Source organism: Uranotaenia lowii, chromosome 1, assembly GCF_029784155.1.
Source record: "Uranotaenia lowii strain MFRU-FL chromosome 1, ASM2978415v1, whole genome shotgun sequence".
Lineage (NCBI taxonomy): Eukaryota > Metazoa > Arthropoda > Insecta > Diptera > Culicidae > Uranotaenia > Uranotaenia lowii.
The window spans coordinates 52,876,608-52,898,051 of NC_073691.1; the positions used below are offsets into that span (position 1 = coordinate 52,876,608).

At 39.9% G+C, this 21,444-nt stretch overlaps 2 protein-coding genes across 2 annotated transcripts in view; one reads left to right on the top strand and one right to left on the bottom strand.

The window, feature by feature from the left end:
- The window catches only part of LOC129756169 (facilitated trehalose transporter Tret1-like), an 81,742-nt gene extending 62,773 nt beyond the window's left edge, over positions 1-18,969 (bottom strand). Inside the window, exon 1 of the mRNA XM_055752981.1 lies at positions 18,246-18,969. The gene's annotated coding sequence lies outside the window, so the exon portion shown is untranslated. The remainder of the gene's footprint in view (positions 1-18,245) is intronic.
- A 281-nt stretch (positions 18,970-19,250) lies between these two features.
- LOC129754630 (ER membrane protein complex subunit 8/9 homolog) overlaps positions 19,251-21,444 on the top strand; it is a 41,378-nt gene continuing 39,184 nt past the window's right edge. Inside the window, exon 1 of the mRNA XM_055750794.1 lies at positions 19,251-19,274. Within this exon, the coding sequence (XP_055606769.1) occupies positions 19,266-19,274 (9 nt within the window). The 5' untranslated portion in view covers positions 19,251-19,265. The remainder of the gene's footprint in view (positions 19,275-21,444) is intronic.

Here is a 21,444-nt window from a genome sequence, read left to right on the forward strand (position 1 = left end):
TTCTTGATAGAAGAACTAAAGATCGGAAAGAAATGACGGATAGATAAAGCAGACGCTTAGTAGAAGAAAATTTTACAGGTTTTGAAATTGAGCCAAGAGCATATTTTATGGAAAGTTTCTATGGTGCGTTCTAGACCCTTTGTCCCACATCAGTTGAATGGCTGAGAGAAGTAATAGCGAGAGACGCAATTACGTTCACCCATACATCCAACCCGATTGATTGATGAAGCACGTGCTTCCCAATCGGACACCCGGACCAATCGGACCCGATCTTTAATTCTTCTATCAAGAATTCTTCCTATTTGGATTTTGGAATTCACTCTTCAGTTGTCAAAATGCCGTCCAAGGAAGAAGAGCAGCGTATCAAAATTTTGCTCGCGCATCGCGAAAATCCGAGCTACTCACACGCAAAGCTTGCAAAATCGCTTAAAGTTGCCAAATGAGCCGTTACAAATGTAATTAAAGTGTTTGGGGAACGTTTGTCGACAGCCAGGAAGTCTGGATCGAGGGGAAATCGAAAACCGGAAGCCGCTGAGACGACAAAAAGAATTGCCGGTAATTTCAAGCGAAACCCTAACCTCTCTCTCCGAGATGCCGCAAATAAGCTGGGTGTATCGTCTACAACCGTGCATCGAGCCAAAAAAAAACGAGCCGGACTATCAACTTACAATAAGGTAGTGACTCCAAATCGCGATGATAAACAAAATACGACGGCCAAAGCGCGATCCCGGAGGCTGTACGCGACGATGCTGACGAAGTTTGACTGCGTGGTAATGGATGACGAAACCTAAGTCAAAGCAGACTACAAGCAGCTTCCGGGACAGGAGTTTTATGCGGCAAAAGGAAGGGGAAAGGTAGCAGATATTTTCAAGCACATGAAACAGTAAAAGTTCGCGAAGAAATATTTGGTTTGGCAAGCCATCTGTACCTGTGGCTTGAAAAACAGCAATTTCATAGCTTCCGGGACTGTCAACCAAGAAATTTACGTGAAAGGGTGTTTGAATAAACGTCTGCTGCCTTTCCTAAAGAAACACGGTTGTTCCGTACTGTTTTGGCTGGATTTGGCATCTTGCCATTACGGTAAAAAGGCCATGGAGTGGACGCCGCCAACAACGTGCAGGTGGTTCCCAAAGGACAAGAACCCTCCCAACACGCCAGAGCTCCGCCCAATCGAGAAATACTGGGCTATTGTCAAGCGGAACCTAAAGAAGACCAAAAAAACTGCTAAGGACGAGCAGCAGTTCAAGGCAAACTGGCTTTCTGCGGCGAAGAAGGTGGACAAGGTGGCTGTACAAAATCTGATGGCAGGGGTTAAGCGTAAGGCCCGGCTTTTGGGATTTGGAAAAGCGGAAGCCTAACTGAATATTTTTCCTGAATTTTATACTACTTAAACTTGAAAAAGAAATTTAATTTGATTTTTTAAATAAACGATTTCACCGATTTACACGCGTTTTCCCATGACCAAATTTTGACCGTATCACTTTACTTCAAAATAGAGACATATTTTGATAATCCGTTTGCCACAAAAGATGCGCATGATGATTATCTAAAGTCTTGCCGTACAAATATTTTTGACAAAATATCACCCAGAAAAGATATAACGAAAAACCTGGGGTGGGATTATGGAACTCGAAACAATCGAGTTTCGTTCAATTTGACCAACTTTGACATTACCGATCTTGAACGAGCTCGATTCGAATGGAACGTTTCGAGATGATCTACTATCCGGTTTACTCGAAATCTAGTACGTTAAAATTTAGAACTCGAACGAGATACGTAAAACGAATCTAATTCGATTCGAGTTGAAACTCGAAACGAGTATCTCGAATCGAATAGGATTCATAATTTCACCCCTGTTTGTTGTAGGACCATTCAACCTTATGAAAACAATTTGCTATAAAACTTTAATTTTACAAGATAGAAGTTTGTTATTTTCGACAAAGTTTCCTGAATTATTATATACAATATTGTAGAACAATGTAAACCTCTATCTTACCACAGTTAGAAAATAATTTTCATATCTTAGAAACTTTATGAACCATCCGAAAATTATTTCATACAAATTTACCTCCAAGTTGTTGTTTAAAAAGTTTGAGTGCGTACTAAAGTGAAATGATGGAGTAAAATGGAGTATTTTGGTCATCTCACATCACAGCCAAAGGGGTAAAAAGCAGGTGATTCAATCTGTCAAATTTCAGAATCAGCCATGTTGATTGCTTTTTTGCGTTGCGTTTACCTCGCCTACTTATTGTGAAAGTCAGAAAACCTAGTATTTTAATGACCTTGAGATTAACTTCACAATTAGTTCAGTAATAGTCAAACAAAAAGAATTCAATAAAAGTTGCTTAACAACATTAAACTACAAACTTTAATTGGTTAATTGTTTTTAAAGTGGTTGAAATGTTCACATTTCAAAAATTAGTTTTCATATGTGATGAAAGGAATTAGAGAAACATGAACTATCAAAGAACGAAAGAACATAAGCCGTAAATATCATGAAAATTTCGAAAAAGATACAACGGCTCACCGACAGGACTTGAACCTGCAATCTCCGCTTCGGTACAACGGCGCGTTAGCCAATTCCACCACGGTGAACGTGATGGAACCGGCGAACACGAGCAATCGAGCTCTGCCGATCAACTGCTGGACCTTCTATCGAAACACCATGTATATCCCGCATGTGATCTTTTCCCTCTATTGATCTCTCTTGTTTCTCTAACCCCGCCCATCGACTCGGGATTTTAGCCGAGCGAGCACATGGTCGATTGCTTCGGGTTTTGCCGCAACTTACGGCTTACGGCAAAACCCGAAGCAATCGACCATGTGCTCGCTCGGCTAAAATCCCGAGTCGATGGGTGGGGTTAGAGAAACAAGAGAGATCAATAGGGGGAAAAGATCACATGCGGGATATACATGGTGTTTCGATAGAAGGTCCAGCAGTTGATCGGCAGAGCTCGATTGCTCGTGTTCGCCGGTTCCATCACGTTCACCGTGGTGGAATTGGCTAACGCGCCGTTGTACCGAAGCGGAGATTGCAGGTTCAAGTCCTGTCGGTGAGCCGTTGTATCTTTTTCGAAATTTTCATGATATTTACGGCTTATGTTCTTTCGTTCTTTGATAGTTCATGTTTCTCTAATTCCTTTCATCACATATGAAAATGTGATCATTTTCAGGTACAAAGATGTACCAAGCGATTTCATAACATCAGTATTGAAAAATTAGTTCTTTCTTTTGATTCCACAGATCTGTTCATATAAAAATTTAGATTCAGCTTTAATCCGTGATATAAACAGTTGATATTTTTGTGTTGTTTTCAGAAGTTTAAGTCAACTGCATTTGCAGTTTTGATGTAACATTTGTACTGTACATTCAAAAAACATGAAATTAAAAAAAATACAATAAATATTTTTTTGGTTTAGGTTTTTCTTGGGTAACAGTTAGTGGTTATCGATTAGCTTTAAGCTAAGCTTTAAGCGATAACTTTTTCAGCACATTTAGCGTTTTAAACTAGCGATCGCTAACATTGGCTAAGTTAGCGATTCAATTAGCGGCGCTAATTTTTCAGTTAGCGATGCCGAACACTGAGTTTTTATTTAATAAAAAAGTGAAAAGTCGTTTTTTTTTCTTGATACACACATTATGTTTAATTGTTGAAAATGATTTTAAGGGGAAAAAAATGAAAAAATGCTATAAAATGAAAGGTATTTTGATGTACAGAACCATATCGTCAGTGTTTCAAACTGGCGCCACGTTATTGTTTGAGGAAAGCTCAAGCTATAAAATAAACAAATACAAATCGAAAACAAAGCCATAAATGCCACTTAAGATTGCTCGTATATAGTTCATACCAGAATAGAGTTGGTTAGAATAGTATAAGAAAATTTCCCAGCAACGTCGTAAGAAAACATGAGTGAATTGTGATTTGCTATCCATTTCTTTGACAAACAAATAGACTGTAAACCGTCATCCTGATGATTGATAACTCAACGTTAGAATATTCAACCAATAGTCCAGTTGAACTCATGATGCCATTTGCTTACATTAATCAATGTGAGCATTCCACACAATTTAAAATTTTAAACATCATAAAAAATTTACACACCATCCGATTAGAAAAATGTTGATGTCATTTTTGTTATTTTTCATTTTTCTTGATCAGTTTTGTGTCAGCTGAGTAGTTAACCACATAAAAAAAATTTTACGGCTAGATTGCCGATAAGAGTCGAACGGAAGAGTAAGGTAAGTCCCTGCCATTATTTTATCATCATCCCATGTTCGTTCTTAATGTATTTTTCCAAGAATTGGGATTTTACGAGTCACTACTTTCCAACGTACTACTGATAGTTGACTTTCATGTTTATAGTCATAGAGAGGTTTACCAATGCTGAATTCTGACCTTGTAAGATCTAAAAGATTTGCTCACGTTACTACCATTCAAGAGACAGGTGTATGACCTTATAATGACTGGTATCGTATCTGATGTGTAAGGCTATAAAAGTACATTTCATAAGACACTTGATGGGTTTTTTTTTTTTGCTGAACCCTCTTATCACCGGCTCGATTCACTCTTTATCCAGTAAGCCATCTTAAATAAGACTGAATTGACTCAATTGTATGTTATGAAGGAAGCTACTCGAGTAAGGGGTATTATTTTCACCGGGAAAAGCCGAATAAGCTTCCAGAATTCATGGGAGAGTAAGGCAAACGTGAGTCCGAGTCTGAGTTGTCAACCGAAAATGCTGTCATCCCACAACCCGGCTTTCGCAGTCATTGTTGCGGTTTTGAATGAAAAAAAGTACAAACCTACCTACTCTCCTGCCTTTAAGTCACTACTGGATGCCACATGCATATGATGGACCAGACACGCTCACTCAATTAGAGAACGGGAGGGTTTTATCTAATTTCCGGATTGAGTTATCTCACTGACTGTTTAGTTTTCGTTCTGACTTGCGTTTCGAACGTATGCATTCAATTGTAGATAGTAGAACGAATGTTCTTTGTGAGAGTTTGTTGGTTGAAAAAAGAAAATGTTTTCTCAGTTTTTTTTAACAGAGATGAGATCGTCACAGGTTTATTAACAGAAGACAAAAAAATTCGGAGGAGATGTCCGAAGAAGTCATCTCACTGATGATCCGTACCCAAAATTCGTCCCCAAATGATACCCTCCGATTGGTAATTTTCAACATGCATGCCAGTAGCTGCAGCAAATAATTGGCCGAACATGCATCCAATTGCAGCTAATAACGGGTAGGTAATGGTTTTTATTTCTCCCGAAACAGGTGATCCGATTTATAATTGGATGCATCGAAGAACCATTAAAAGTCTGCTTCAGTGTTGGCCACATAAGGGTCGCAACTCAAGTCCGTTGATATTTCAGACAACTTGTCGTGATGAGCCTGTTTTGCGATTATGCATGAAAAGTAATCTACATTGAATTGCAAACTATGCGAGCCTCATTGAAATTATATTTTTCTCAATACCTTCTTAGTGACTTGCAAGAAAAAAAAGTCAGGCAAGCACATACAATCGATTCAGAACATCTTGTAGGAAGGGGGGGATGAAAAAAAAACTTGAGCCCTCATTTTTTTTACTACCTCAGGTAAGCTAACTGTCCAACCCATAGCATGCATGTATCCACAAACCCCTCATTGATGGGGAAAAAAGCATGAATGCAACTTGCGTTCCCGGTTCAGAATCCCAGCTATAGATTCTCTCGAAGGGAAACTGCTGGAATAGGTAGTTTTCTACTCCTGCTGTTGACAATGAAATTCGTGTTGAAGGTCGAGAAGTGGTTAGCATTTTGCCGATCTCCCTACCCAGCTGAGGTCGATGAACGAAAGCCAGCAGTGAATTGTGCGGGTGGCAACCATACCTTTTTTCTTGTAAGGGGGATGGGCCGTTGAACCCAATTGTTGACAATTTAAATTAGTACCTTTGAAGGATTATTTTAATTGAATACGGGGGAGAGTTAAACAATGTGAGAGATGTGTCATATTTATAAAGTGTCTTGTCCAAAGAAACTGAAACAAGGTTTGATGGTTATAAAATCTATGTTTGGAAAACAAACTACCTATATTCTTTAAGTAGTTGTACTATGATAAGCTCATTCTACAGCTCGAATAGCCTGTAGACATAGGCACAAATTTCCCAGTCATAAAACTCACGATTGTTTATCTAACATATCGGCTCAATAAATCTGGAGTCGAGTCTGAAAATAGCACCTCAGCGTTCAATAAGATAACAAGGAGTATGCTCGTGCCACCAACACGTGCTACACACACTATTTATTCCGCACATGACAGTTTGTTTTTTAAGAATTTGATTTTTAGATGCTTTTAAATGCTTCGAAAGTAAATCCGTCACAAATTTATTTAAAACAGAGGATTTGAAAAAATCCTATTTCCATTCATTATCTAACAAGAAAAAATTTCTATACGAAACCTAAGATCAAACCTTTTTCTTAAATCGCTCGAAAACCTGTCGAAACACTACGTGTACCCAGTAGGTATAATGTTTAGAAAAACTGAACCATTCTCAACACTTAGATACATAAAGAAATTTGCTTTTCTTACAGGTTTCCTCATGGTTTCAATCAAGGCTGATCCTTGGCCTTTACTTCAATATATAATTACAATTTGTGCCATTTAGAGAAAAAGGGATGTTAGTGAAAAAAATGTGAATTTTGAGGTGATATTTAGGGAAGAGTGGGGTATCGTGGACCATGGAAAAACGTGGGCCACACTAAATATCTAGGATTTTCGTTGGGATAAAAATCTCAATCCAACACCCAAAATTCAGTTTTTACGCCAATCATGAGTTCTCAATATTTCAACGCCATTGGCATAAGAAAAAGCTAGCGGCGATGATTCGATTTGCGAGCGCCGCACAGTGGGGCAGAACAGGCTTTGTGTTGGACAAAACCTCGTAACTTCTTTAAATCAGCTCGTAGAGGTTTGATGTCTTCGGGTGAAATGTTCACAATAATAAAAGCTATCTAATCGTCTGGTTGATGATATTCTAGCTAAATACTAGAGTTCATTTTTGAAAGGCACAAAATTGAAAATATACATACGTCGGTAAAATTCACCTTATCTTAATTATAATAACTCCAAAATGAAAAAAATTACATGTTTGAAAATTCTCTAAATGAAAGATTAGAAAACGCTCAATCTTACGCACTATTTGCGAGAATAATTCATCGGGTGATTCCAAAATTTTTTATCTTTGAGTTATGTGTTAAAAATCACGTTTCTTCATTCAACTTTACGTCTTAATTTATCCGAAACGCATAAAATTTCATATTTTTTAAGAATAAATGATGAAATTTTTTTTCATCACGTTCATCGATTTTGACGAAACTTGGACTGGTATTACACATTTTTACAACTTTGTTTCAGTTTTCAGGAATTTTTCAATGAAAATTGTCTAAGATACAGCCAATTAAGTGAATCATTTCTAAATTTCCCTTTTTTACGGGAATAGCTGTACCTTTGTTTCCCGTCATTATGAAGACTTCAAATCTTGTAGAGCGTTAGTTGGATAGTTGAACAAGATCGGGTGAAATTTTCATTAAAAAATATCAACTGGGAGAGAAATGGCAGCTTGTCAAAGATGGAAGTGGGTGCGCAGCTTCACGCGATTTTATTCTTTTTTGAACGCAACTCTTCCGCTCACTGAGCCTTTCAAAAAGTTTATCTCGATTTGTGCAAAAAAAATACAAGTTCAAAAATTAAAAAAATACTCAAATATGGGTACTGATGAAGAATAAAGCTGTTCATAAACCTGTTTGCAATTTAATGTATGTTGTTGTATATTGCCTTGGACTAAAGCTTAGTTCTTTTAGAAATGGGACAGTTACGAATGCCTGTATCTCAAAAACCATTCGTTTGAACGAAATACTTTCTATGAAGAAAAAGAAGGCAATGTTATGATCTTTCATGAAAAAATTTGAAAAAAAATATTTACCGTTTTTTGTTAAAGAAATTTCTACTTTATTCTTGGTATCTCTCATTGGCCGGCGCACACTTTGTTTAGTCATGGTATTGATCAGTTTCTCCAACTTACACTTCGTAAAATCTATATTTTAGGTGGCTTCACCTTCCTTCTTCAATTTCTGATACTTTTTGGTCCAATACTTCTCTGGAAACTGGAAACTGGAAGCATTTTAGTGGATACAGTTGTTTCTAAATGAACAAATTTGATTATTTTTGACCACATTTTTGAACGTTTTTTTTTTCGGTACCGGTTTTACAGCTTAAGAGCTTTGGAACTATCAAAAAATGGTTGTTTGAGGTTGGATTTTAATGAGTCATCACTAGGCAACACTTTCAGCTTATCGGAGAAAATTGTTTTGGACATATCAGCGATCTACCCTTGGTTTTTCGTTTATTGAAAATTAAAAATGCTGGTATGAGACTTGCATTCCTTGATGATCCTTAACCGTTGTTGCCGATCATCTGCTTCACTCCATTGCTTGATTTGAACTTTGTGGACATTATTGACAGTGTTTGCATACTTATCCACCACAAAAACTCAGTAATTCTTTGAATAATCAACGGTTTTGTCAGCTATCAATTTGATAATGACGAATTTTAAAGGAAACTGTGCAAAATTATTTTTTTCTTTTTCTCTTGCATCGTACATATCTCAAAAACGCATAAATTTTAAATTTTGGAAAAAATTGGTCAAATAGTACTTTTTACAGGCAACAAAATGTTGTTAAAATTTTTAAAATCCAATAACTAGTTAACGAGCTATTAGCAAATGAAAGTGTCCCATTTCTAAAAGAACTAAGCTTTAGTTTAGAAAAAAAATGAAATGTTCACATTAGCTCCACTATAATATCCTATATTTACGCATAAAATTAATTCAGTTATGTAAGGAAATCGATTTATTGAGTAATTAAAGTAAAAAAAATAATGGTAGCTATTGGAGCTAATTGTTTTTTGTAAAGAACCCACACTAAACAGTAGGCTTTCATTCCAAGAACGAGTTACTGAGAAAATTGTAAATTTCATGATAAACACAAAAAACATGCTTCACAAAAAGTTTAATAACTTCTTCATTAGCAAGCATTAGCAACTACTTTTTGTTTTACCATAAAGCTGAAACTTAGTTCTTTATTTTAATATGTAACTCGAAGCGGAATTTTGCTGAAAAACTATACTTTAGGATGTTTGAAATTGGTGAAAATCTGTGATTTTTTATGTCAAACTATTTTTGCTATAACAAGGACAATATATTTTGTAAATTTATTATTTTCAAAATGCATAAAAATTGATAAAATTTCAAAAAAAATTATGTATTTGGTTAACGGTTATCTTGAACAGATTATTTTCTACAGAGCGCGAAAGATCTCTCTTTTTATTTCCTCATTTTTTAAACAAAATTTACCCTACCTTGCCCTACTAAGCAAGTTGCTCAAAAATTCGAATTTTTCAAAATCTTTGATTGATTTGAGTTCGGCTATTTATCTCGTTTCCAAAAACATAAATATGAAAATTTTTATCCAAGAAATGAAAAATGAGGTTTTGTCACAACTTTCATAGGTTCTGCCCCACAGTGCGCCGGCATTAACTTCCCTATGCAACCGCATTGCGTTTGGCTGAGGGAAGCAAAATAAAAACGTTTTCATGTCCTTTCCTATCCCATCAAAGTATAAAGGAGTATGGGAACAATGAATGAATGAATTGGTCCGCTTAGTCAGTGCTGTGCGTGCGTATGTGAAGCGGCATTAGAAAAACTACTAGGGGGAAAGTTCATTTAACGCCCCAGGTGGCTAATACGCGCCACTCGTATTTTGACGAATCTGTAATATTTTAAGCCGGCAAAATATTACCAATTTGTTTTAAATGCCGTGATTGGGCATGGCAAGTATAATTTTTTCCATAAAATACCGCTGTTTCGTGAAAATTTAACAATTTAGGGATTTCTTCACTTTGATCTAAATCTCAAAACACTTTCACCAAGCAGAGAAAAATGAATAAGACAATATTTTCTGACACATCAATAGGGGAGAATCTAAACTATGATTTTATGCTAAAAAATCATACTTAACTCGCTAAGATATGCTTTTTATGGGTAATTTTGATCACGGCTCATGCACCAATCGTAAAATGCTGAAAAAGCATTAATTTTTCATAACGGCCTATTTTCATTGAAAGTGAACCAAAAGTTGAAAACCATTTTTTGAGCGTTAGTTAAGCCTAAAAAATCTACTTTTAAATTTTTTAAATTTCCATTATTCCATTTTGTTTTTTTTTTCCAGCCAAAGTGTTTGTAGGTATTAGTGTGTTTTTGGTCTTCGGCTGCATTCGGGTGTGTTATTGCAACAAAGTTTTTTTCTGTGGCTTTGAATACGGTTTAATAAAATCGAGTTTTTGAAGCAACTGAACGAATTTGAGTAAAAAAAATTATAAGTATTTGTAGAAAACAGTTATCTTCAACGAGTACACCTGTTCTTTATACAAAATGTAGGGGAATATGCCCTATTATGCGCCACCTAAGCGAATCACTGATTTTCTATATATTCCACGAACAAATTGTGTTAAAAATGGGTGTAATCGTTGAAGAAAAGTGTTTTCTACAAATGCCTATGATTTTTTATTATTAAATTGCTATAGTTGCTTCAGATACTTGAATTTTAAAAACCATATTCAAAGTCACAGAACAAAACTGTGTTGCAAATACGCGCCGCTATGTATTCAATACGCGCCTAGCAGCCGAACACACCCGAAAGTAGCCGAAGACCGAAAACACACCAATACTTACACACACTTTGACTGAAAAGAAAACCAAAATGGACTAATCAAAATTTAAAAAAAATGGAAAAGTAGATTTTTTGGGCTGAATTAACGCTCAAAATATGGTTTCTGACTTTTTGTTCATTTTCAATAAAAATTGGCCTTTTTGAAAAATTTATGCTTTTTTCAGCCTACTACGATTGGCGCGTTATAACGAGCGCACGGGCCGTGGTAGAACATACCCACAAAAAGCATACCTTTGCGAGTTCAGTATGATTTTTTAGCTTAAAATCATAGTTTAGATTCTCCTCTATCAATGTGTCAGAAAATATTGTCTTATTCGTTTTTCTCTGCTTGGTGACACCTTGTTGAAAGTGTGTTAAAATTTAGATCGGAATGAAGAAAAACCTAAATTGTGAAATTATTACGACACAGGGGCTTTTTAAGGAAAAAAATCATACTTGCCATGGCATATCACAGCATTTAAAACAAATTTGGTAATATTTTTTTGGGGGCGTTTTATAAACATTTCCCCTACGTGGAATACTAAGCAAATTAGTGATTCGCTTAGATGGGGCATTATAGAGCATGTTCCCCTAAGAGAAATCATTTCAAACGTTTTGAAAAGGCGGGAGAGGATGCAAGAGCATGGAATTTCTATACAACAGTCTGTGGCAAGCAAGATCTTTCAAATCACCTCACAATAAGCCGAACTTTGCTAACAATTTCGTTTACAAAGCTAAAAATTTGTATGTTCCACTTGTTTCACTAAAAAACCACTCATTTTCTGCATGTTTTCAGGGATGTTATGCTTTACTTTATGCTATCACATTTTTCATGCTTTGATGCAGTAACTAGAGCTAAACTAGAAGTTAAGAAGTGCCTTTTTGTTACTAACATTGTATAATATTCGTATCATGTTAAAATTTGGCCGGTAAAGCATCTATCGAACTGACAAATTTATGTTTCAAGTCGATTTCAAGTTTCTATCAAAACATTCAGCTTTTTTTTTCTAAACTGCTGGCAACCGTTGCAAAAAGTCACTCAAAAACCAATACAACTTTGAACAACCTGAACAATTTGTCCTTTGCTTGCCAAGGAAATCTCTAAAAGCAATCAGCAGAAGTTGCCTTAAAAATCTGCGCTTCTTCAGCCATTCCGCCTTTTTCCACCGAAAGGCCAAGTCAAAATAAACAGTTCAGCATCAGCAGCCTTAAAAATCTGGGCTTCCTAAGCCAATTCCGTTTTTTCACCGGAAGGCCACTTCCAAAGCCAATTCTGTTTTTTTTTTTCAACGGATTTCCACTTTGGAATATAAATTTTAAGGCGACCTTAAGAAGCTCGGATGACCTAAAGACCCCCCAAAGACGAAAAGAATCTTCAACGACCAAAAGATTCTCGGGCGATTTGAAAACCTTTGCACTATGAAAACCCTCTCGGACAACTCAAGACCTTTAACGATGATAAAAATTCGGGAGACTTCAAGACGATCGATAGATTCTTGGTAAACCTTAAGGCTACCGAAAGATCTCATAATTGTAGGAGCAATGAAGGTGTTTAGATAATCATGAAACTCGGACTTAGAGACAATCTAAAAGACTGTCGGATAGTTTAAACAAATTCAAATGACCTAAAAATCCTTAACCTTCCCCACGCCTGACGACCTTCTCCAGGCCTGACGACCTTCTCCAGGCCTGACGACCTTCTCCAGGCCTGACGACCTTCTCCAGGCCTGACGACCTTCTCCAGGCATGACGACCTTCTCCAGGCCTGACGACCTTCTCCAGGCCTGACGACCTTCTCCAGGCCTGACGACCTTCTCCAGGCCTGACGACCTTCTCCAGGCCTGACGACCTTCTCCAGGCCTGACGACCTTCTCCAGGCCTGACGACCTTCTCCAGGCCTGACGACCTTCTCCAGGCCTGACGACCTTCTCCAGGCCTGACGACCTTCTCCAGGCCTGACGACCTTCTCCAGGCCTGACGACCTTCTCCAGGCCTGACGACCTTCTCCAGGCCTGACGACCTTCTCCAGGCCTGACGACCTTCTCCAGGCCTGACGACCTTCTCCAGGCCTGACGACCTTCTCCAGGCCTGACGACCTTCTCCAGGCCTGACGACCTTCTCCAGGCCTGACGACCTTCTCCAGGCCTGACGACCTTCTCCAGGCCTGACGACCTTCTCCAGGCCTGACGACCTTCTCCAGGCCTGACGACCTTCTCCAGGCCTGACGACCTTCTCCAGGCCTGACGACCTTCTCCAGGCCTGACGACCTTCTCCAGGCCTGACGACCTTCTCCAGGCCTGACGACCTTCTCCAGGCCTGACGACCTTCTCCAGGCCTGACGACCTTCTCCAGGCCTGACGACCTTCTCCAGGCCTGACGACCTTCTCCAGGCCTGACGACCTTCTCCAGGCCTGACGACCTTCTCCAGGCCTGACGACCTTCTCCAGGCCTGACGACCTTCTCCAGGCCTGATGACCTTCTCCAGGCCTGACGACCTTCTCCAGGCCTGACGACCTTCTCCAGGCCTGACGACCTTCTCCAGGCCTGACGACCTTCTCCAGGCCTGACGACCTTCTCCAGGCCTGACGACCTTCTCCAGGCCTGACGACCTTCTCCAGGCCTGACGACCTTCTCCAGGCCTGACGACCTTCTCCAGGCCTGACGACCTTCTCCAGGCCTGACGACCTTCTCCAGGCCTGACGACCTTCTCCAGGCCTGACGACCTTCTCCAGGCCTGACGACCTTCTCCAGGCCTGACGACCTTCTCCAGGCCTGACGACCTTCTCCAGGCCTGACGACCTTCTCCAGGCCTGACGACCTTCTCCAGGCCTGACGACCTTCTCCAGGCCTGACGACCTTCTCCAGGCAAATAAAAAAAACAATCAGCATCAACAGTCTTGAAAATCTGCGCATCCTCAGCCAATTCCGTAATTTTTCACCGGAAGGCCATATCCAAATAAATAATCTGCGGCATTATCCTTAAAAATCTGCACTATTTGAGTCAATTCCATCATTTTCCACCGAAAGGCCAAATCGAAACAAACAATCAGCAGAAGTCTTTTACCGGGAGGCCAAATTAAAAAAAAAAGTTACAGAGGTTGTATATAAGAAACGACCGATAAGTTCACGTAGAATTACGACAGCCTGTCTTGTGTAAATGTGTTTTTCGTCTTAAATAAGCATTCTAGAATAAAGTTTGTCTAATTTTTTAAAGGAAATAATCTTCAAGAAAAGTCAGTCTTCCCTAAATTGTCGTTTTAAAACCTATTAATGGTCTAAAACGACCCATATAGATAGTATGCAGCTTGTTCAACTGTATAACAAAAGGCGAATTAAATATAAGTATAAGCAGAAACAAAGCCGATGTCGTCGAAATGATTGCGCCCGGCAGTTATGCAAATAATGTTATCAACACACGAGCTTTGTATCAAACGCTTTCGAGAATAGCTTTCAATGACTGCTTTGATCTAAACGCTTGAATCAGTGCAAAAGCTCTCGAACTGTTCAGCCTCATGCGTCTCGTTGGAATCAGTATTATGTTTTCATTTTCCTTCAGATCACATTGCAATCACTAACTTAAAATGTTGAATTTACCTAGGGTTCCGGAGAAAGCGTTAGATTAACCATGATTTCATTCCATCAAAAATCATTAACGGCCCTTTTCAGGGCCATAATATTTCAAAGAGTTGTTCTTGATCTTTTTGAATTTTTGATAGTCGTGTGCGTTGAGTGGGCGGTATGGATGGGTAGGTGGTGGTGTGCGATGGGTAGGTGGTGGTGTGCGATGGGTAGGTGGTGGTGTGCGATGGGTAGGTGGTGGTGTGCGATGGGTAGGTAATGGTGTGCGATAGGTAGGTGGTGGTGTGCGATGGGTAGGTAATGGTGTGCGATAGTTGGTGGTGGTGTGCGGTGGGTGGGTGGCACGTGACGGCTGAGTGGGGTGAGATGGGTGTGTGGAGGTGTGCGATGGGTGGTGAGGTTGGGTGGATGGTAGTGTGCGATGCGTAGTGAGATTGGGTGGGTGGTAGTGTGCGATGGGTTGATGGCTTGCGATGGGAGGGTGGTGTGCGATGGGTGGATCGTGAGCGAAAAATGGGGATGGGAAGTATGATGGGTGATGTGGGAAGAGGACGGCGGCTGGTGAGAGGTGTGCACGCGTGTGTGTGTGTGTGTGTGTGTGTGTGTGTGTGTGTGTGTGTGTGTGTGTGTGTGTGTGTGTGTGTGTGTGTGTGTGTGTGTGTGTGTGTGTGTGTGTGTGTGTGTGTGTGTGTGTGTGTGTGTGTGTGTGTGTGTGTGTGTGTGTGTGTGTGTGTGTGTGTGTGTGTGTGTGTGTGTGTGTGTGTGTGTGTGTGTGTGTGTGTGTGTGTGTGTGTGTGTGTGTGTGTGTGTGTGTGTGTGTGTGTGTGTGTGTGTGTGTGTGTGTGTGTGTGTGTGTGTGTGTGTGTGTGTGTGTGTGTGTGTGTGTGTGTGTGTGTGTGTGTGTGTGTGTGTGTGTGTGTGTGTGTGTGTGTGTGTGTGTGTGTGTGTGTGTGTGTGTGTGTGTGTGTGTGTGTGTGTGTGTGTGTGTGTGTGTGTGTGTGTGTGTGTGTGTGTGTGTGTGTGTGTGTGTGTGTGTGTTTGTGTGTGTTATCATCTCAGCTGTCACAATTTTTTCCAGCGCTGTTGACCATCTCAGCTGCTGCACTTGTGTCAAGTTGGAGTTTCTCTTAACGAATGAAACAAACCGTCGGTCGACTGCTTCTTTTATAACTTTCGTTGGCTGGAAAAAACAAACATCATCAAGGGGCGGGGCGTCCAAGTTTTTTTTTCATTTTCGAATAGCCAATCAACGTTAAGCAGGCTTGGTATGTCTTTTAAGAAAGATGTCTCTGAAAGAGGCGTTTTTCGTGACGCGAGATCCGTTCGCGGATTTCAATTTACCCCCCTATAGTGTTGCCGTAAGACGTAATTCTACGTCAAAAAAACAAACAATCAGCAGCAGCATTATTAAAAATCTGCACTTCCTATGCCAATTTCGTCTTTTTCCAACTGATGACCAAATAAAAAAATCATCATCAACAGTCTTAAATTCTGCGCATCCTAAGCCAATTCCATCTTTTTTCAACGGAAGGCTAAATAAAAAAAAACAACCAGCAGAAACTGCCTTGAAAATCAGCAGAAGCTGCCTTAAACAATCAGCAGCAGTAGCCCTCAAAATCTGCGCTTTCTAAGCCAATTCCGTTTTTTTTTTGCCAACAGGCCAAATCAAAACAAACAATAATAGCAGCAGCCATTGAAATCTGCGCTTTTCCAGGATCAAAGCAGCAACCTTAACTATTTGTGCTTTTCCAATGTTTCTGGCGCTTTGAAAAATTGATTTATGGCTGTTTCTACTCTCAATTTCCCAACATTTTTCAATTATTTCCGAAAAACATGTTCGGACTTGAGAATTTTGTGTTTCTTGTGTGATTTTGTCCGAGAAACCCAACGAAGCCTATTTGAGTCACCGCACACATTGGAAACTGGAGTTATGGCTGTTTTACCCTCTATTCCTATACATTTTTAATTAGCTCAGCAAAATCATGTTCGGACTTGAACATTTTAAATAAAATAGGACCTTTCTTATGTGATTTTTTCCAAGGAATCCAATGAAGCCTATTTGAGCCACCGCACGCATTGGAAACTGGAGTTGTGACTGTTTCGCTCTCAATTTTCTGAATCAATTGAAACTGTAGGGAAATTGAGGGTAAAACAGCCATAACTCCTGTTTCCAGTGCGTGCGTTGGCTCAAAAAGGCTTATTTGGGTTCCTCGGAGATTATCACACAAGATGCGTTCCATTAGGTTCGAAATTTTCAAGTCCGAACATGCTTTTTTTCTAAAATAATTGAATATAATTGAGGGTAAAAACCAAGGGATTGAAGTCAAGAGAAAATTCTTTGCATTTGAAATGGTGATAATCAAAATTCCACAACTGCTTCACAAATTGCAACAATTTGCAACAATTCGCACATTTTCACTCTCTCTGAGCACAGGTTTCTCTCATTTGATCCAAAACTTTCTCATTTCCACTAACAAATTGCCACAAATAACCACAAATTCAATTATTGGCTGCACTGTTGATCATTGACGAATTTTCTCCCTTCATTTCAGTTCCCCGGTAAAAACAGCCATAACTCCTGTTTCCAGTGCGTGCGGTGGCTCAAAAAGGCTTCGTTTGGTTTCTCGGAGATTATCACACAAGATGCGTTCCATTTGGTTCAAAATTTTCAAGTCCGAACATGCTTGTTTCGTAATCAATTAAAAAATATAGGGGAATTAAGGGTAAAAACAGCCATAACTCCATTTTCCGTAACTTACGGTAGCTCAAACAGCCTCTATTGGAATTTCCGGAAAAAATCACACAAGGCAGGTCTTGTTTTGTTCAAAATTTTCAAATCTAAATCATCTTTTTTCTAGATTGTTTAAAAAATAAAGGAGAATTAGGGATTCAAAAGGCACTTAACTCCGTTTGTAAGCTCGTGCGGCGTCTGAAACTACGTTCAATTGACTTTCCGGACATTTTCACTAAAGTAAAGTACTTTTTCATAGATTTGTTTCGTGTAGGAGAGAAGATATTAAATTTCTTCGTGGTTTATACACTTTTTTCTTAATTGTGCATTGGGAAAGAGTTGCTCAACTGATCGAAGATAAAAACTCTGATAAGATCTTGTAAATTCAAATTAAAGTTGTATTTGATTCAAATAAGTTATAACTATCTCCAAAATAATCAGTTTCAAATAACTTAAAAATGAGATTTTAAATAGGTTTTTTTTAATGGTGCTTACCTAAACAAAAGTAGGACATTAAAAGGGATAAGCTGAAAACTGCCATCATTTTTTGCGTTTAAATGCAGTGAAAATTTTTGCCATGAATTCTGGAATTTGCTCCTAATTTCATTTAAAAGATTTATTTATAGCATCACCGCACTTTGATTATAACTATATTCAATTTGTTATACACCTACTCACTCACTGATTACAGTTATAGGACTTAACCCATTGAAACAGTTTGACCACCACCATTAAGGGGGGAAAACGTTATTGTTTTCCTCGTTATCTCCAGCCCGAGCTTAATTCAAATTGTGTCCAATAAAAGCTATCGCTTGATACCCGCCCGCCACATAATGTGATTAGAGGTGCCGAACGAACGAACGAACGAATATGGTGGAACTCAGTTGCAGTTACAGGGAAAAATAATCTCAACTTTATAGCGCTCGATGATGAACCGCATCACCAACACGGGTTACGATTAGATAATTGATACTGTTTGCGGGGGAAAATTGATAAACTAACGTAGACGTACTCTAGGTTGGAAGGGCCTTAGATGATTGCTCAACTAGGTTTCTGGACTCTTCATCATAATCAGTTTTGGATTGAGAAACTATTTTCCCATGTTCAAACAGGTGACGAACTGACGATATGAGACTTTAAACTTTACACTTTCGAATGTTCTTTTAAGTTTGAAATTATTTTACTTACAAGTTACGCAAAGTAGGTCGCAGCGTTCAGGAATTCAGGAAATCTCTGTCCGATTAAGATATGTATATCACTTTTACGGTAATCACTCAGTCTAGCTTTCACTTTCACGAATGACGACAGTTCGTGCGACTCATCAACGCAATCACCCCGAAATTATTCCAACAAATCCCGGTTTAGGACGTACTTAAGATGGATGCTCTAAGAATCGTATCCCGACAACGACTGCCGGCCACTTTGGATTGTCCGAAGAGTTTTGTCCCCCACGTCGTCGTCGTTGTCGTATAACTGTGGCGGATAACCTTAACAATCAGCAGTAATTCAACGGACCCAATAAATGAACCTGTGTCACCCGTGTGTATTGCTCGTTTCAAGATATTGCCCCTATAGCGGAGGTTGATTGGTTTGTGTTATCACTGAAATCCCACCCTCTCGCTTCCCCGGGGAGGACCAACCGGGACTCTCCTCCTCTTGCCGGATTCAATCACTCACTTGAAGTTATCAGAATCAGAAACATTGCGCACCTGTGTATTGGATGACGGGTTACTTAATTCGTCACCTGAATCCGTCAAAAACGCGAACAACTATATTTAAATCACCCTTAGCTCTTATTCTTAAGTCACTCACAAAGAATACATGAAAATTCGCCATTTGTTTGAGCTAGTGCGTTCTATAAGGAAATTTACGACGAGTTAAAGACGAACAGCAACGATGGACTTCCAGGCTGGTTGAACTAGGAGTGTGTGGGAAGCGCGCGCTGACTAAGTTTTTCTTATCACCAAAACAGAACGCGACTACCGCTGATAGTATCGTCGTTGGTCCGGTTTCAGTCTTGAATGATGACGGGAGGTCGAAAGGAAGGTGTAAAGTGAAAAAAATTCAATCATACATACAATTTCGGTATTTTGAAATAAGCCAAGAGACATAAGAGTATGAGGTAATAACGCCCAAGTTGGCTCCTATGTAACCGTTGTGGATTCTCAACAGGTTAAATCAGGAGAATAGTTTAGCCTTGGATGCTGAATGTTGAGTGTAAGTATCAATTTTCCCAATTTACCTATCTGCTAACTTCCTCCTTGGTTTGCAAATAAATAAGAGCCCAAAACATCGGGTCGACTTCATTGAGGCGGTTAAGATACATGAATGTCTTTCGCCGACTTAGGCGGGCTCTTGGCTGTATGATAGAGAAACCTACGTAATTGTGTCGTGAGATTCCAAAGCAGGAAGATTGTAGTTGGGAAACCATTTAATGATTCCCTCTTGAACACTCTGAAATAATATTTTCCGCAATCTTGTGAAACAGATGGTCGTGTATGATGACAAGATCTAACAATCTGTCTACTTCAACCTGTTTCAGAGTTTTCAAGTAAAATAGATGTAAGGAGTGCGCAAGTTCAAACTAGTACCAGTGTACCTATTCCTAGCGTACCTCTAACATCGATTTTAATCATCCATTATAGTCGAGCTCCTTCATCCCAGATGTTTCAAGATACCAATTTATATATGGTCGGGATTCGACCAGACCGAACTGAACGCCAACTTGGATTAAACGAGTTATCTATTTCTTACTTACTACTTAATGATCCCGCGCCGATCTTCTGGTGCATAGGGCCGTGGTAAAAGACTTCCACTGGAGCCCAGCGTCTTCACCTGGTCTCAGTCAAGATTCTCGTCGACAATTCGGGTTTCAGCGGCTAGGCTTCGCCGCCACGAGTTTCTGGGTCTGCCTCTTCTTCGATGACCCTTTGGATTCCAATCTAGCGCCTCTCTAAAAATCGCGTTTCCATCTCTTCGCAACGCATAATGCCTAATCCATCTCCACTTACGTATCCAAATCTCGATTTCTAGCGCCCTTTGATGACACCGGCTATGTAGTTCCTCATTCGAGATCCAGTTGCCAGGCCACCAAGCACGAATGATATTCCTCAGGCAGCGGTTTACAAATACTTGCAGTTTTCGCGTCGTCACCGCATATGTGCACCAAGTTTCGCACCCGTACAGCATTACGGATTTGACGTTTGAGTTGAAGATTCGGATTTTTGTTGATAGATAAATCTGGCGTGACCGCCAGATGTTTCGAAGACTCGCAAACGAAAATCGGGCCTTTCTGATCCGGGTTTCTATGTCCTGGTACAACCATCAGGCGTTATCTGGCTACCAAGATACTGGAAGCACTCCACTTTCTCAACTTGTTGCCCAGCTACCATGAAATTGGAGGGATTTCTTGTGTTGATCTCCATAGACTTGGTCTTTCCGACATTGACTTTGAGACCTGCTGCCCTGGAACTTTCGGTGAGGTCGTCGAGTTTGCTCTGCATATCCGGTTGTGTTTGGGCGAGCAAAACAATATCGTCAGCCAAGTCGAAGGTCGTTCAGTTGCTCCATTGTTGAGGATTCCACGGCAATCCTCGGTTCGGTGTACAGTTGATCGATCCAGTCAGAATCTCATCCATTACGATTAGAAAAAGAAGCGGTGATAGAATACATCCTTGTCTCACTCCAGCAGTTACCGGGATTGGTTCGGACAAGACACCGTCGTGCAAGACCTTGCACGAAAATGCCTCGTATTGTGCTTCGATGAGATGGACTAGTTTCTCTGGGACCCCTCATCGCCTTAGAGCCGCCCAGATGTTTTCATGGTTAAGTCGGTCGAATGCTTTTTCGAAATCAACAAACAACAGCAGAAGAGAGTCCTAGATTTCATTGATTTGTTCCAGTATGATTCGTAGCGTTGTGATGTGGTCCACACATAATGCATGATCGTCGTAGCGTCGATTTTCTCCTGAATTCTGTTCAGGATCACTTTGCAGAGTACTTTGAGGGTTGTACAGATCAACGTTGTGCCTCGCCAGTTACCGCACTCTGACAGGTCTCCTTTTTTTCGGGACCTTTACGAGGATACTCTGCATCCAGTCGGCCGGGAATGCTGCAGTATTCCAGATGTCAGCGAAAAGACGGTGCAACATTTGTGCTGACAGGGCAGGGTAGGCTTTCAGCATTTCAGCAGGGATGCAATCGATCCCAGGTAGTTTGTTGGTTTTCATGTTTTGGATTGCCGCTTCTATTTCAGCCAGCGAGGGCGCTTCCAAGTTGACGCCATTAATGCGACTTACTGTTGGCGCTTCAAACTGCGGGTTCTGTTGGCCTTCGCTATTCGTGACTCTGAAAAGTTGTTCGAAGTGCTCAGTCCATCGTTTGAGCT